Raw genomic sequence first — 15,559 nt, forward strand, 5'->3', positions numbered from 1 at the left:
CAGAGCTTGATGTAGTACTCCAAATGAGGTCGCACAAGAGTAGAATAGAGGGGCAAAAATCACCTCCCTTGACCTGCTGGCCACGCTTCTTTTGATGCAGCCCAGGATGTGGTTGGCCACCTGGGTTGCAAGGGTGCATTGCCTGTTCATGATGAGCTTCTCGTCCACCAGTACTCCCAGCTCCTTCTCCACAGGGCTGCTCTCGATCCATTCTCCACCCAGCCTGTATTTGTACCTAGGATTGCCCTGACCCATGTGCAGGACCTTGCACTTGGCCTGGTTGAACTTCATGAGGTTTCCACAGGCCCACTCCTCCAGCCTGTCAAGGTCCCTCTGGATGGCACGAGGCAGCGTCGGAACAGCTACCCAGTCAGATTATTTGGGATCCAGAGGGAATTACAAATGAAGTACCACACTATACTACAAGATTTCCAGGCTGCAGGACCAGTTGCTCATACATCCAATAGCACTATTTAAGACTACTCATTAGCACACAAGTCCATCCACTTCAATTTAGTGTTTCAGACACTACTTGGATGTCTGCCAGGGGAAAAAAATACCCAGAGGATTAGGAAATAACTGACAAGAAGCCCAATACTGCAAAAAGCCAAAGCAGCAAATCTCAGAGCTTGCACTAGAAGTGATAATTGCAAAGCAAAGGTTCAATCTAACTTGAAATGTACACACTTAGTAGAAGACGGACAAAAGATATATAAACAAGACTGACTTTATTTTTATTTAAATTTTACATACAATAACTTTTATTCCAGCCACTGGGGCCAACTGGCAGCCTCATTGAACACTAAATTTGAAATTCATTACAACTAAAAATGCAGAGAGAATCTCTGAGAACAGTCTACACTCATTTTGATCTTGATAACAATATTAGGAACCGTAGTAAAGAAAAAGTATATAAAAAGGTATTTGAAAATGCAGTGTTACGAGTCTATTTATAATAATACGGTTACAGATTCTCCAACAACCTCCCCATTATCAACATTTTAATGTTTCTTTCAAGTACAAAGTAGCCATTATAGCAGACATCATTGCTTAAAAAACAGAAGTAAGAAGTCTTGCAAGTAGCGTGGCAGGCTCAGTGTCAGTAGGTGAATCATCACAGAACACTGGAAACATTCACGATGGAACCCACATATTTCCGTGTGTATCAGGAGCGTTAGTGTAAGGAATATTCCAAATCCATGGCTGATCTGTAAACAAAAACAAAAACATGCTCATGACAAATTCAGTTATTAAATGTAAAATTTGGATCCTCTTCCTCCTCTCCCTTTAGAGGAAGAGAAAGGTCAAAATTCCCACTAGTTTTCACATAACCCCATGTGCAACCTCAGTTTACTGGAAATTTTTATTCAGCTGTTTTTTAAAATTGTAAGATTTAGAGTTTTTTAAAGGCTTCGCTTTTCCCCAAATATTATTTTAAATATAATTATCATAACCCAACATAGTTCTCACCAGCTGTAAAAGAATTGCATTTCAGACAGTACACAAGAACAGTAATGCAGCCAAATTTGGTTTGGGCCATAGGTAGCAAGTTTTGTGCCGCTCATCTCTTAACCCAATGGAATGATAAATGCTGTAACGTATTAGTATTTTTCACAGGGACAGTAAGCATTCAGTATCGAAGAATGACCCTGCATGAACTCTGAAATGTTCAAATCCACACCTCCCTTCTTCAAACATCACATTTTTCGATGAGCAACAGGTTTGCAGCAGACCGTTCCCTCCTTCCACTTCTCAGAATACAGAAGCTATTTTCACTCTTGGGAAGGAGAAAAGGGAACGCAGCAGGAGCCAACTGCTAGCTCTGCAACCTGCTCTAGCTCTTCCTCCTACCACATACATGTTGCAGAAAAGCAGCTGGTCTATGAAGCCAAGCTATTATTCTACTTCTCTCACGCTACTCCTGCTGAAATTGAGAAACCTCTTTCAATCCTTTCAGTGATTTTTCTCAATTAATTAATTTTTCAAAGTCTAGCCCACTTCTTTTCTGCATCTACAAAATGAGCCCTGAAGGAAGACAGTGATATTGATCTGTACAACGGATAGATTAAACTGAATCATACTGAGGGTGACTGGAATAGTTCATTTATCAAAACCAAGCTACTCATATACACAATATACTATGTATACTTGCTAAAGAAGATTTGCTACTTGCTTGTCAATTAAAAGATTAGATAAGTTATTGATTATGATTATTGTTGTCCAAGTTTACAGGATCCAAAGCCAGCTCTCAGAATACATGAAGTGAGAATTACTGTAGCAAGAGGAGGAGAGCAAGAAAGTGACAGAAGCAGTAATGAAGGTATGTATAAAATTACACAGCAGCACACTGTGTACATTTAATTCTAATATTGCAGTTCCGTATGTTGCTGTGAAACATATCCCAGCTATGCAAATGCTTTACAAAAGCAGCTGTTTACAGTAGTAAGAGGGTAATAGGAAAATGCTTTCAATTACAATAACATTGAATCTGCTTGATGCGAAAAAAGATTCTACGTTTAGAGTTTATAAAGGCTGGCAGGGATGTTACAAGTCACAGGAATGTGATCACCAGAGAAAGAACAGCCCATGCCACAAATACCATCTTTCACATAACATTATTATAAGAGGGCAATAAAAGCAAACATCCCTGTCTTCCCCTGATTTAAAACCATGATATAGCTTCTAGGTGGAAGAAGTAGTTGGCTAGCTTTTGGTTACATTGGATAGCACAAAAAAATAAAAGGCATCAGAAATTGGAAGAAACTATAGCACTTAACTCAGAGTGCACTGCCAAAAAATGGTTCCTCTACCAGTCTCCTGCCTGAGAGCCTTGTGTAACTTTTGTATTTTAGGTGAATACCTTTCAGATAGCAAACATTAACAGTACAGAATAAAGCAAATGTTGGAAGAAACACTGAAGATTTCAAGCATACATTCAGATTTTATCATTGACCTCTATCTATGGCACCAGAATAAATCCAGTCCCAGTCACGCACTGGAATCTGTCACTTGGAGAACATTATGCAGCTTGGACCTATCCATCTTTGCTACCATCTGCAGTTACTCTGTTCAATTCAGCAAAACATATAGGCAAAGGAAGACTTTGACGTACAGAAATAACTTCAGTCACCCCTTAAAGCACGCTGAGAGGCTTCAATATCTAATTTAGTTATTTTTTATTGCGGCTCTCTTAATAAAATTTTAAGGTAGCTATAAACATACTTGGAACTTTGTTCTATTAATGGGATGCTGTTGGTTTTATAAACACCTGATACTATTTTAATAAACCATATGTAAAACTATTGCTGAAACAAATTATAATTCAGTTATATTTAAAATGTCAGATCCAATTTAAAATTATCTATCATTTTTTAATAGGAGCTATAGCAGCAAGAGACAGACAATGACTGTATACAAATACTGTTTGAACGTAGGTGTATATTGTTGCACAGTAATGATTGCCAAACTTTTGAAAGTTAAATCCTTTGATCTTCTGGGAAAAAAAAAAGTTAACTGTTCCCTATTTATAGCTCTACAATTTGTATTTTTAAAGTATGCTCAGTGTACCTACTTTCCACATCTTTCAAGTCCAGTTCTTAATTTCTGCTACTCTAATCTTGTTGCAACTGAACCTTACTGGAATTAGTGTTATCTAGTGACCCAGTACCACCGCTTCCTTCCTGCCTCCCCAGTAAGCAGCAGAACTCTAGCTCCAGAGTTAGCACACAGTGAATGAATGGGGCCATACCTACCCCATCGCTACCTTAAGATTATCTGAAATCTCAGATAAAGCTCTATTTCAGTTTTACTCAGGCAGACTTTTGAAGATTCTCTCACAACTGAACATACTGTCACATTTCATTAAAAGATAGAGAGGCCCTGAAGACAAGCTTTTTTGAAGTACACTTGATTAAGCACTCAAAGAATTCCCCACATTTTGAGATCATGTTACAGAATATGAAATCATGAGCTAACAATGGTACAACAAGGTTGGTTTGCAAATTTTAACAACAGTATTTTACAAATGCAGTATATATTGTGTAGGTCAAAAACATGCTGCCAAGCCATCTCAAAACTTCATGTTCTCACATTATGACAGATGGCAATACGGTATGTACAGCGAAAAACCAGAAAAATCTGTGAATTACAGGAACATGCAATTGAATAGTAAAGCATAAAATACAATTAAAGCATCTTTGTGATCCTCTTCCTACAGTTTAAAATATAAGCATCTTTTGCACTGTGAGTGGAGATCTGGATGAGAGCTATTCCTGGTTGATTTCTAAACATAGAGACTGGATTCTTACACCATCTTATATTCATCTAATATTTCATGAGTCTTCCAACTGAAAAATGTAGCTTTGAAGTAGCAGGTGTTCACATACATATAAAGGTTATTCACAAATAACTGTAGTTCTTCAAGTCATTCTACATATACACTCTAATGCTGCCAGCTTACTCTCTGCTGCACGAGGCTAGAAAGTTCTCCCTTTCAGCATTTGCAGAAGGCGCACGCTATACTCCAGTCTCTTTTCTCCCCTCCCTTTGGATAAGCATGGCATTTAAAAAGGAACTCACCTTGTTCCTCTCAGTGCAAAAATCATACCTGAAAGATCACAAGAAGGCAGAAAGGCAGACAAGGTATAGATGTGGGATCTATAGTGATATTCACAAACAGGGTAATAATTCCTGAAGGCCAAGACGATGATCACTCATCGGGGAAAAAAAAAAAGAAAAAAGAAAACCCAGTACTGCAGTTTAAAAGCAGAATTTGCTTTGTATCTCAAAGTGTTGATGTGATGAGAAAGAAGTCCTTTACACTTCTCTGAGGCCTTTCCAAAGTTGTTCCCAAAACCCTCCTCAAGTTGCATTAAAGTTTCAAGTTCCTCCCACACAGCAGATGATTTCCTCAGTCAGTAAACTGCATCTAAGTCACAAACTACGTGATATTCCTCGACTACAGCAAGCAGCTTGTACCTCTTCCCATGCAAAGGTACAAAAACCCCCTGGCACTGTCTCCTTTTGTGTAATGTTAAGTCTGTTGGAAGAAACTTCTCAACAGAGTGAAACAAAAGTGATATGGGAATCAGTCCTCAAGCACTCTAAATGAAATTCTGTGCTTTCCCGAGAGGACCACGTCAACTTGTATTGCTAAGAGAGATAATAGCAATACTGAAACTGAGATGTGACACTGGAACTCAATAAGAAGATGATTTTATACAACAAAATAACAGTACTCACCTGAAAGATTCTAGAGGGACATAAAACTGAATATTACCAAAGGCACAAAGAAATTTTATTTATAAAGATATCTTGCTAAGCAAGATTGGCTGTTGTGTGCATGTTTCCCAAAAATCAGACCGGGTCATTTTCTGTTTTCCTTCCAAGGAGCTCTCAAACTATATTGCTGGTCTATAGGTTTCTTTTATCCTAGTATCAATACATTCAGCTTTGTCATAGTCTTTTTTGTTATGACAGCCTGAATCTGTTAATTAACAACAGAGGAGTTTAGAAGATTGTTGTAGCTATATAGTTTATCTGTCAAGATATTAAACAGTACTAACAGTTACCAGATAATTTTATTTTTAAAAATTATTTAAATGTTTTGCCCTGAAGACACATCTGCTGTCCACAAATGGCCTTCTGCTGTTCAGCTGACTATTGAAGGTGAACAACTGCAACTGCTCAAAACAATTTGCAAAGAGTTAATAATGTACATGTTGCACACAATAAAGGTTATCTGCTAAAAATTAATGAGGTCCTTTGTCACTTCAGATTAGGAATGATCTTAATCTTTATTTTAAAACTGCCAGATTTAAGACGTGCATGTTATTCCCTGCAGCAAAAGAAAGATGCAAGCTATGTGTATCATGCAAAATAAAACTGTTTTGTGCTGGTAATTTAAAGCAGCTGGAAAGAAATTGTCTAAAAGAAAAATGCCCAAGTAAAAGTTCTCTGTGCAACCTTAACTCTGATCTGTTAGGATGACATATTGTTACATTTTCTCAGACTTCAACTACAAATCTTGCACTCTGCACAAGAAGGATCAAATCACATATAAGTTCGACAACCCGACTGGGCACCATACATCTATCCTGAAAAATAATAAACAAAATAAAGTGTTTTTTAAAATTCTTGGGTTGGCCAACTATTCCAGCAAAATATTGGCAGTCTGGTTCACCATCTCATGATGATGCTCTCAAATACTGATCTGAAGCATATTTTGGAAGATCCCTCTTAGTCAAGCATGAGCTCTGAGCTCAAAGAAATTGGCTACTGTAACATGTGGCAAACCAGATCAGACAATCTAGTGGCTCCTTCTGGTCTTCAAGTCTGTAACCCTATCAAAACAATACATAGAAGTGGCCAAAATAAATGGTGGCTCTGTAACTCAAGTTTCTTCTCATTCAAAGTGTTAATTTCCTCATGGTCATTGTAAAAAGCTTGAAGAGAGGTTTTGCCATGTACTCAAATGTTACACTTGGATTCTGGGAGGCCATCTGAGGAAGTGTCTAATGTCAAGCTACCTTGAGAGCTTCAATCTCATACTGCAAGTTTACCAATCACTAATAATGCTTTTGATTCCACCTAGGAAGGAAATGGATGCCAACACAGACTGAGATTGGTTCCAACCTCCCCCACCCCCCACCTCGGTATATGAGCAACAATGACAATGTATACTTGCTGCTTGAAAAAACTGAAAACTAAACACACACTCAGATGTACATTTACCATTGCTCTGAATGTTAAACAAATGAAATATTTTCTATTCAATGTATTAGTAACACTAGAAACAGAACTAGCTTCTAGTTGTCATTTTCTCAGAAGAAAGGGTATTCTCTTAGAGTTCGTATCATATTGAGCATGCATGCTGATAGGACTTGAAATTCTCTAAAATGTTCATCCTATTGAGAGGATGCAGTTCATCCTATTCATACAGGATGCTGCCAGTGGAGTTCTTTCAAACTCTTGCATGTAGCTGTGCATTATTAATTGGAAAAAAAAAAAGGAGGTTATTAAAAAATGTGAATGACTTCCCCAGAAGTAATTAATTGTTTTAATTACTTGACAGAGAAAGTGGAGAATTCCAGGACTCTGGACAAAAAACAAAGGTGGAAAAAAGGTAGAGAGTATGTACAGTGACATTTTCCCAGAACTTATCTGACCTCCTGAGGATACAGCAGGTCCTTGTAAGGGAACTCAGAGTAATAAAGGATTCCTCTAGCTTAGCTGGAGAAAACACTGATCTCTTCTAGGCATTCTGTTACCAGCAAAAGGCAGGATAAATGAAAATTATCCTCACTCTTTAAATAATAGGATAAACATAAATATCTAAACCTACCAGAGCTAGAGGAAAATATTTTTATTTTTTCTTGTTTTTATCCAGCACAAAAGCAGTTTATGTGTAACAAACAAGATGGAGTGTTACCAGTTTCCTGGAATCACTACAAATACTTAACAAATGTAATTTCACCATACTCCCAGTTCCACTCATTGAAAACTAGACAAAATACCAAGCACTGAATATCTGAAGTTACAAGGAAAAGGTCAATTTGCTCTTCCACATAAGAGGAGCAATGCTATATTGAACAGTGAGCAGGGCCCTTCACAAGGGAGAGAGTTATTCCTGTGAGATGTGTTACGGATCCTTTTGTGCATCCTTAAGAAAATGAAATCATAGCTGTCAGAGGCTGAGCATTCAGCTAGAGAACTAATGAACTGTTAACTAGACTGTTCATTTCTCCACTATGCTTCAACTTGCATTAAAGCAAATTTCCATCTCATTTGCCCACCATTCTTCCAGCCTCTCATAGCATGAGATTTGACAGCTTTAGCCCCCAGTTACCAAGGGCAAAATAGATTTTCCCGCTGGAAAATAATGAAATACATTTTAATACATTTTAACAAATTGTTAGAATGGCTCAGGAAAGAAATCTTCAACAAAGAGCAAAATAACCAAAGACTACTGTAATTGATATAATTGGGATATATAGAAAGTAGGATGTCATTTCACTCTAACTTTAGAGTAATCTGAACTGAGGTGGAACCTGTCTTATTTTCTTGTATATACATATACAAGGTACCCCGAGGTGCCCCTGCAGAACCGCTTTGCTGCTCTGCAAACTGAGGAAGTAAGACCCAGCACCTCAGGGGAGGCACGGGAGCCGTGCGAGGTAGCGCGCCCGGCTCGTGTAATAACTAGCGCTACCAAGAAAAAGAGACGAGTGGTAGTAGTGGGTGACTCCCTCCTGACAGGTACAGAGGCACCCATCTGCCGCCCCGATGCGCTCTCTCGGGAGGTATGCTGTCTCCCGGGGGCTCGTATCAGGGATGTTACAGAGAGACTACCTAGCCTCATATGGCCCACAGACTATTATCCACTGCTGGTTTTTCATGTGGGGGCCAGCGACACAGCTGGCAGCAGTCTAAAAAACATCAAAAGGGATTTCAGGGCTCTGGGTTCAACAGTCAAAGGCTCTGGGGCGCAGGTGGTCTTCTCGTCAATCCTCCTGGTCGAAGGGCAGGGACCTGAAAGGGCCAGACATATCTGGCAGGTTAACTCTTGGCTCAGGGAGTGGTGCTACAGCCAGGGCTTTGGGTATCTAGATCACGGGGCGTGCTTTGAGAAGCCCGGGCTGCTAGGGGCGGATGGCGTGCACCTAACCAAGAGGGGGAAGAGTGTGCTTGGACAAAGGCTTGCCAGGCTCGTCCGGAGGGCTTTAAACTAGTGTTGCTGGGGGAGGGGGAGCACAGTTCAGCCCACTGCGGTCAGCATGGCGCCAGTGCCAGCACCGAGGGTCCAGAAGCTGAGGAGGGATCACAGGTAAGTGCAAATAAACCTAAACTGCGGTCCAATAGCAGCCCTGTCGCTCCAGCCAGCAAGTCGGCTTTGTCGGGGGCCCAGCTGAAGTGTCTCTATAGCAATGCACGCAGCATGGGGAATAAACAGGAAGAGCTGGAGATGCTTGCACACGAGCAGGGCTACGACCTCATTGGCATCACGGAGACGTGGTGGGATGACACATACGACTGGAGCGTCAACATGGAGGGGTATAGGCTTTTTAGAAAAGACAGGAAGGGGAGACGAGGAGGGGGTGTCGCTCTCTACGTCAGCAACTGGCTGGAGTGTGTGGAGCTCCGCCTGGGGATGGAGGAGGAGCTGACAGAGAGCTTATGGGTCAAGATTAGAGGACGGGGATGGACAGGGGACGTCACGGTAGGGGTCTGTTACAGGCCGCCTGGCCAGGAGGACAGAGCAGATGAAGTGCTCTATAGGCAGATAGGAGCAGCCTCACGGTCACAGACCCTGGTCCTCATGGGGGACTTCAACCACCCTGACATCTGTTGGAGAGACAACACGGCAGGGCACAGGCAGTCCAGGAGGTTCCTGGAATGCGTGGATGACAACTTCCTCCTGCAGGCGATAGAGGAGCCGACAAGGAGGGGTGCCATGCTTGACCTTGTGCTCACCAACAGGGAGGGGCTGGTGGGGGATGTGAAACTAAAGGACAGCCTTGGCTGCAGAGACCATGACATGGTGGAGTTCAAGATCCACGGGGCAGCAAGGAAACTACATGGCAAGCTCTCTGCCCTAGACTTCAGGAAGGCGGACTTCGGCCTCTTCAGGGACCTGATGGGCCAAGTGCCATGGGAGGCGGCCCTGGAGGGAAGAGGGGCCCAGGAAAGTTGGTCCATATTCAAGGAGCACCTCCTCCAAGCTCAGCAGAGGTGCATCCCGATGAAAAACAAGTCAGGCAAAAAGGCCAGGAGGCCGGCGTGGATGAGCAAGGAGCTCCTGGACCAACTGAAAGTGAAAAAGGAAGCCTATAGAGGGTGGAAGTGGGGACAGGTAGCCTGGGAGGACTACAAAGAGGCTGCGCGAGTGGCCAGGGATAAGGTAAGGAAGGCCAAAGCCCTGGCAGAACTGAATCTGGCCAGGGATATAAAATGCAACAGGAAGAGCTTTTATAGGTACGTAGGGGACAAAAGAAAGTCCAGGGTAAATGTAGGCCCCCTCCAGAAGGGAACTGGTGTCCTGGTTACGCAGGACATAGAGAAGGCTGAGGTTCTCAATGACTTTTTTGCCTCAGTCTTCACCGACAAGAGTTCCTGTCCCACCACCCAAGCTGTAGAAGGTGCAAGCAGGGACTGCGAGAATGAAGAACTGCCCATTGTACTCAAAGAGCAGGTTCGGGATCATCTAAGGAACCTGAAGGTGCACAAGTCCACGGGTCCTGATGAGATCCATCCGTGGGTCCTGAGGGAACTGGCGGATGAAGTTGCCAAGCCACTGGCTATCGTATTTGAGAAGTCGTGGCGGTCTGGTGAGGTCCCCGATGACTGGAAGAGGGGGAACATAACCCCAATTTTTAAAAAGGGGAATAAGGAAGACCCAGGTAGCTACAGGCCGGTCAGCCTCACCTCTGTGCCTGGCAAGGTCATGGAGCAGATTCTCCTGGAAACCATGCTAAGGCACATGGAGAGCAAGGAGGTGGTTGGTGACAGCCAACATGGCTTCACCAAGGGCAGATTGTGCCTGACCAATTTGGTGGCCTTCTATGACGGGGTGACGGCATCGGTGGACAAGGGACGAGCAACTGACATCATGTACCTGGACTTGTGCAAAGCTTTTGCCACTGTCCCACACGACATCCTTCTCTCTAAACTAGAGAGACATGGGTTTGATGGACGGACCACTCGGTGGATAAAGAGTTGGCTGGATGGCCGCACTCAGAGAGTGGTGGTCAACGGCTCAATGTCCATGTGGAGACCGGTCACGAGTGGTGTCCCTCAGGGGTCCGTGCTGGGCCCGGCCCTGTTCAACATCTTTGTCAGCGACATGGACAGTGGGGTAGAGTGCACCCTCAGCAAGTTCGCCGATGACACCAAGCTGTGTGGTGCAGTCGACACGCTGGAGGGGAGGGATGCCATCCAGAGGGACCTGGACAGGCTGGAGAGGTGGGCCCGTGCCAACCTCATGAAGTTCAACCAGGCCAAGTGCAAGGTCCTGCACCTGGGTCATGGCAATCCCAGGCACAAATACAGGCTGGGCGGGGAATTGATGGAGAGCAGCCCTGAGGAGAAGGACTTGGGAGTGCTGGTGGATGAGAAGCTCAACACAAGCAGGCAATGCGCCCTTGCGGCCCAGAAGGCCAACCACATCCTGGGCTGAATCAAGAGGAGTGTGGCCAGCAGGTCGAGGGAGGTGATTCTCCCCCTCTACTCTGCCCTGGTGAGACCCCACCTGGAGTACTGTGTCCAGTGCTGGAGCCCCCAACACAAGAAGGACATGGACCAGTTGGAGAAGGTCCAGAGGAGGGCCACGAAGATGATAAAAGGGCTGGAGCACCTCTCTTATGAGGACAGGCTGAGAGAGTTGGGGCTGTTCAGCCTGGAGAAGAGGAGGCTCCGGGGAGACCTGATAGCGGTCTTCCAGTACCTCAAGGGGGCCTACAAGAAGGATGGGGAAAGGCTGTTTAGTAGGGCCTGTTGCAATAGGACGAGAGGTAATGGTTTTAAAATAGAGGGGGGTAGATTTAGATTAGAAATTAGGAAAAAATTTTTTACGATGCAAGTTATAGAACACTGGAACAGGTTGCCCAGAAAGGTGGTGGAGGCCCCATCTCTGGAAACGTTCAAGGCCAGGCTGGATGAGGCTCTGAGCAACCTGACCTAGTCAGGGATGTCCCTGCTCCTTGCAGGGGGGTTGGACTAGATGACCTTTGAAGGTCCCTTCCAACCCTAACCATTCTATGATTCTATGATTCTATATTTTCTGTATACTATTAGTCAACTGAACAGCCATTTTCTTTCCTTGATTTTAATACATACACTGAAGGGAAAACTGAATGAGAAATAACTTTTTTTTTTTTATCAGAAATTACTTACTCCCCTACTTTATGGGGTTCTCCTCCAGAAGGTTTAAGCACTTCCAGAGCATTTTGAACTAAGAGCTCAGCAAAAGCTTATATAAATTCCTGCATTGTAACCCAGTCACAACTCAAGGAACTGCTCATAAATGTATTTTTAGCTCATCGCCTTTTCAGTAGCGTTGTAAGAATGTTCTATAACAAGTGCATGAGATTACTAAATCTAAAATCTGGCAGAACAGCAATGCAGAGAAACGTTTCAGAAATGTTTCAGCTGCTGAGGTCTCCCTAAAAAGCAGAAAACACAGCCAATTAAGCAGAAATCTAATCACACTTAAATGTAGTTAGAAAGTTAAGTGCAACTCACTAGCGAAAAAAGCAGGTGAAGTAGCCCAAAATACTGAAGCTTACTGTACTACAACAATATATGTAAACCATAGATTTACTGATTCATTAGGCTAGTTAAGCACATAATCATTACTTTCTGACAATTTTTAGGTCCAAAAAATAATTTTTTCAAGCATTACAGTGTGGTTTGTTGGGGGGTCTTTTGTTTTGTTGCTATTGGGTTTTTTGTTTGTTTGTTTGTTTGTTTTGGGTTTTTTTGTTGTTGTTTTCTTTCGTTTTAAAATCATCCTAGGTAGTTAAAATAACTTATCTGACATGAAAAAATTTCTGGTATGACTTCTCTCACAGAAGAAATCTTACAAACTCCTCATCTCAACTTGAAGTGACTGTGCTGCTAACAACTACAGTTTGAGAGCTAGTTAAATTTTATTCTTTGTTCCCTTTTGGAAGATCAAATGACTGGTTGGTACAAACAAGTAGAGTTTACCTGTCCATGTATTGTAAATGTGGCTCTGTACAAGTTTGAAATAGAGCTGAAAACTAAATGAAAGCAATGGGAAAATTTTAAATATGTTATGTGTCACAGAGGTATCTTGATTTTCCTACTACTGACGTCTTAAAGCACATCAATATATCCTTCAGCGACTACAGCTTAGCCTATGATTATGTTTCAGTGAAGGATAATGCATCTCTCTGGCAGAGAAAAACAGTGCAAAATCAAAAAGTTATCTGTCTTGCAATGATCTCAATTTATACTCTTTAGAAATCTTTGTAAGAGGAGGAGGAAGAAAATCTTCATGATTGTTTCTCCAAGAGATCCTATTTTTCTGTTTTGCCTAAACCTGAGTTTTAGAATGAAACCTGCTGACTAATGAGGCAAATCAGGCAAAGGTAGACAAGTTTTCTGTATTATTTTTCCTCCCTGTTATATGGGGTGAGAGAAAAGTAGGACAGGGACCAAATTATTTCATTACTATTTAACTTAATGGACTTTAAAAGACCACAGATCAACCTCATGAATTATTATGGCTCAAATTAGACAGATTATTTACATCATTTACTGATGAGTTTTATAATTGTATGTCCTGAGAAGTATTTTATTGCTTTTCAAGATGCATTTACTTCACTGTAACAGTTTCTACGCTGGAAGTCCAGTCCCATCTGATAAACACCAATTAATGTAAGAGAAAGCCATTGGGACAGAATGATAAAGAATCTCTGTGATTAAATTATTCTACAGACTAAGATGTTGTTTTTCTTTCACTCTGTTACATTATACAATAATATAATTCAGTAACATTAATTATATCTGATACAAGATTTGAATTTACACAAGTACAGGAAAAACCAAAGTATTTTGGTATACCTATCTTCTACTTAGAACTTTACATGACAAATGTATGGCCCTGCTCCTGACCATCTGTTCACTATTCCGCCTGCTTCTCCTCCCTCCTCCTCATAGGATTTTTCTGATTATATGAAAGCGATACGTACTTTGTTTTCCCATGGTTAGAGAATCTGAGTTCGTGGAAAATCCCCCAGAGCCTTTTCTCCTTCAATTATAGGGATCAGTCAGTATGGTTTCTTTAGGGAAAGGATAATTACTTGCATTTCTGCTTCTCAAGACTTTATTAAAATGAATCTATTTATATCACTCTCCAGAGACTTTGGGAGTTGATAACTATATTGTTAAGGACAGATTATTTTATAAGTCCATTCCATAACATGGGAATTCTTTAAACATCTTTTCTACCAGGAGGCTGAGGAATTGAAACAGAATATTCAGGAAAGAGATGTGAAAAGGCACAGGCAGCCAACTTTGCTTTCATTGCCAAAACCTAGATAACTTGAATTCTCACATCTGTTCATATCATGGGAGAAAGCTGAGACCCAAAAGCTACTGCAGACAAACGAGTTCTCTACAGAAATAAGCTATCCATGCAAAAAGTGAAAAAAGTTATCTGGAAAAAATTTTTTACATTTAGTTGAAGTATGCAGAAAACCCACTGACACAGTGGTTAATAGTAGGTTAAATGAAGGAACTAAAACAAGAATAATATCAAATATACAACTGCATTTTCGTACGAGGAAGACAGTATATGTAACACATGTGAGAATACACACAGTTCTAATTATTAATCTTTGTTCTAAAATTTCCAAAAATTTAACTATGACCTTTTAGAAAAACCTTCCAAAATACATCAATTATTATTAGCAAGCAGACAGTGCACACAAGTCCCAGAGCACAGAAGTTAAAACTGGCTGTATGTTTCTTAATGCCAGAATTCACCCACAAGCGTAGACGTTCACAGCACTTACTGGAACATCAGCTGATATCTGAGCACTTACACTATTAAGAAGAGTTGAAAGCCCGGTCAGTAATAATGATAGTGTGCAATATATTCTTCCTCTTCAGTTAGCTAGTAACCCAGGCACAACCCCTGCCACCCCTCCCCGAAACAACATTAACAATACTTAAATGGATGGCATGTTTTACACTAAACAAACCAGTATAATAGATTGTACTATCATTTTTACATTAAGCCAGTATTTTTTCTCTGGGAAAACTGAAATAGCATTCTTTTCGGTAAGCAGTAAGCCCTTAAAGCAGAAAAAAATAATCTTTGCAAGTTACAAAAGTAACATGCATCATATTGAACAGGTGAATGCCTGGCTGTGTAGCTGGTGCCATACTCAAGGTTTTGGCTTCCTTGATCATGGATCTACCTGTGGGAAGCCAGGTTTGCTGGCAGCTGATGGGAGTCACCTGACCAAGCAGAGCAAGAGCCTCTTTGCCAACAAGCTGACCAAGCTTGTAAGCAGGGCTTTAATCTAGACTCACTGGCGGAAGGGGATGGAGTTTTAAGCAACGCAGAAGAGCCAGGGGCTGCTGATGCATTAGGAACCAACAGGGAAACAGCTGTGAAACGCTGTAAAGGAATTAGGGCTTGTTCCTCTAAAAAGGTGGCACAGTCAACAGCCCAGCTGAAGTGGCTCTATACCAATGCACACAGCATGAGTAACAAACAGGAGCTGGAAGCCACTGTCCAGCTAGAAAGCTGTGATCTAATCGATATCACAGAAACTTGGTGGGATGAATCGCATGATTGGAGCACTGCAATCAATGGCTATGAACTATTCAGAAGGGACAGGCAAGAAAGAAGGGCGGGGCTGCCCTTTATGTTAAAAAAAAAATAATAAAAAAAGAGATTGACTGCATAGAGCTGTGTTTGAAAAAAACAGTGATGAACAGGTTGAGAGCTTACGGGTGAAAAATCAGAGGTGTTTACTACAGGCTGCCTGATCAAGAAGAGGACGCTATCAAAACATTCTTACTTCTA

General features: G+C 41.7%; 1 protein-coding gene across 2 annotated transcripts in view; it reads right to left on the minus strand.

Annotated features, from left to right (window-relative positions):
- Positions 1 to 711: 711 nt before the first annotated feature.
- The window catches only part of TDP1 (tyrosyl-DNA phosphodiesterase 1), a 59,042-nt gene continuing 44,194 nt past the window's right edge, over positions 712 to 15,559 (minus strand). For both annotated transcript variants that reach the window (XM_086748693.1, XM_086748694.1), the window contains one exon: positions 712 to 1,208. In XM_086748693.1, coding sequence (XP_086604819.1) covers positions 1,135 to 1,208 — 74 coding nt within the window. In that variant the 3' untranslated portion in view covers positions 712 to 1,134. The remainder of the gene's footprint in view (positions 1,209 to 15,559) is intronic.

This window comes from Chlamydotis macqueenii, chromosome 5 (genome assembly GCF_036417535.1).
Source record: "Chlamydotis macqueenii isolate bChlMac1 chromosome 5, bChlMac1.mat, whole genome shotgun sequence".
Taxonomy (NCBI): domain Eukaryota; kingdom Metazoa; phylum Chordata; class Aves; order Otidiformes; family Otididae; genus Chlamydotis; species Chlamydotis macqueenii.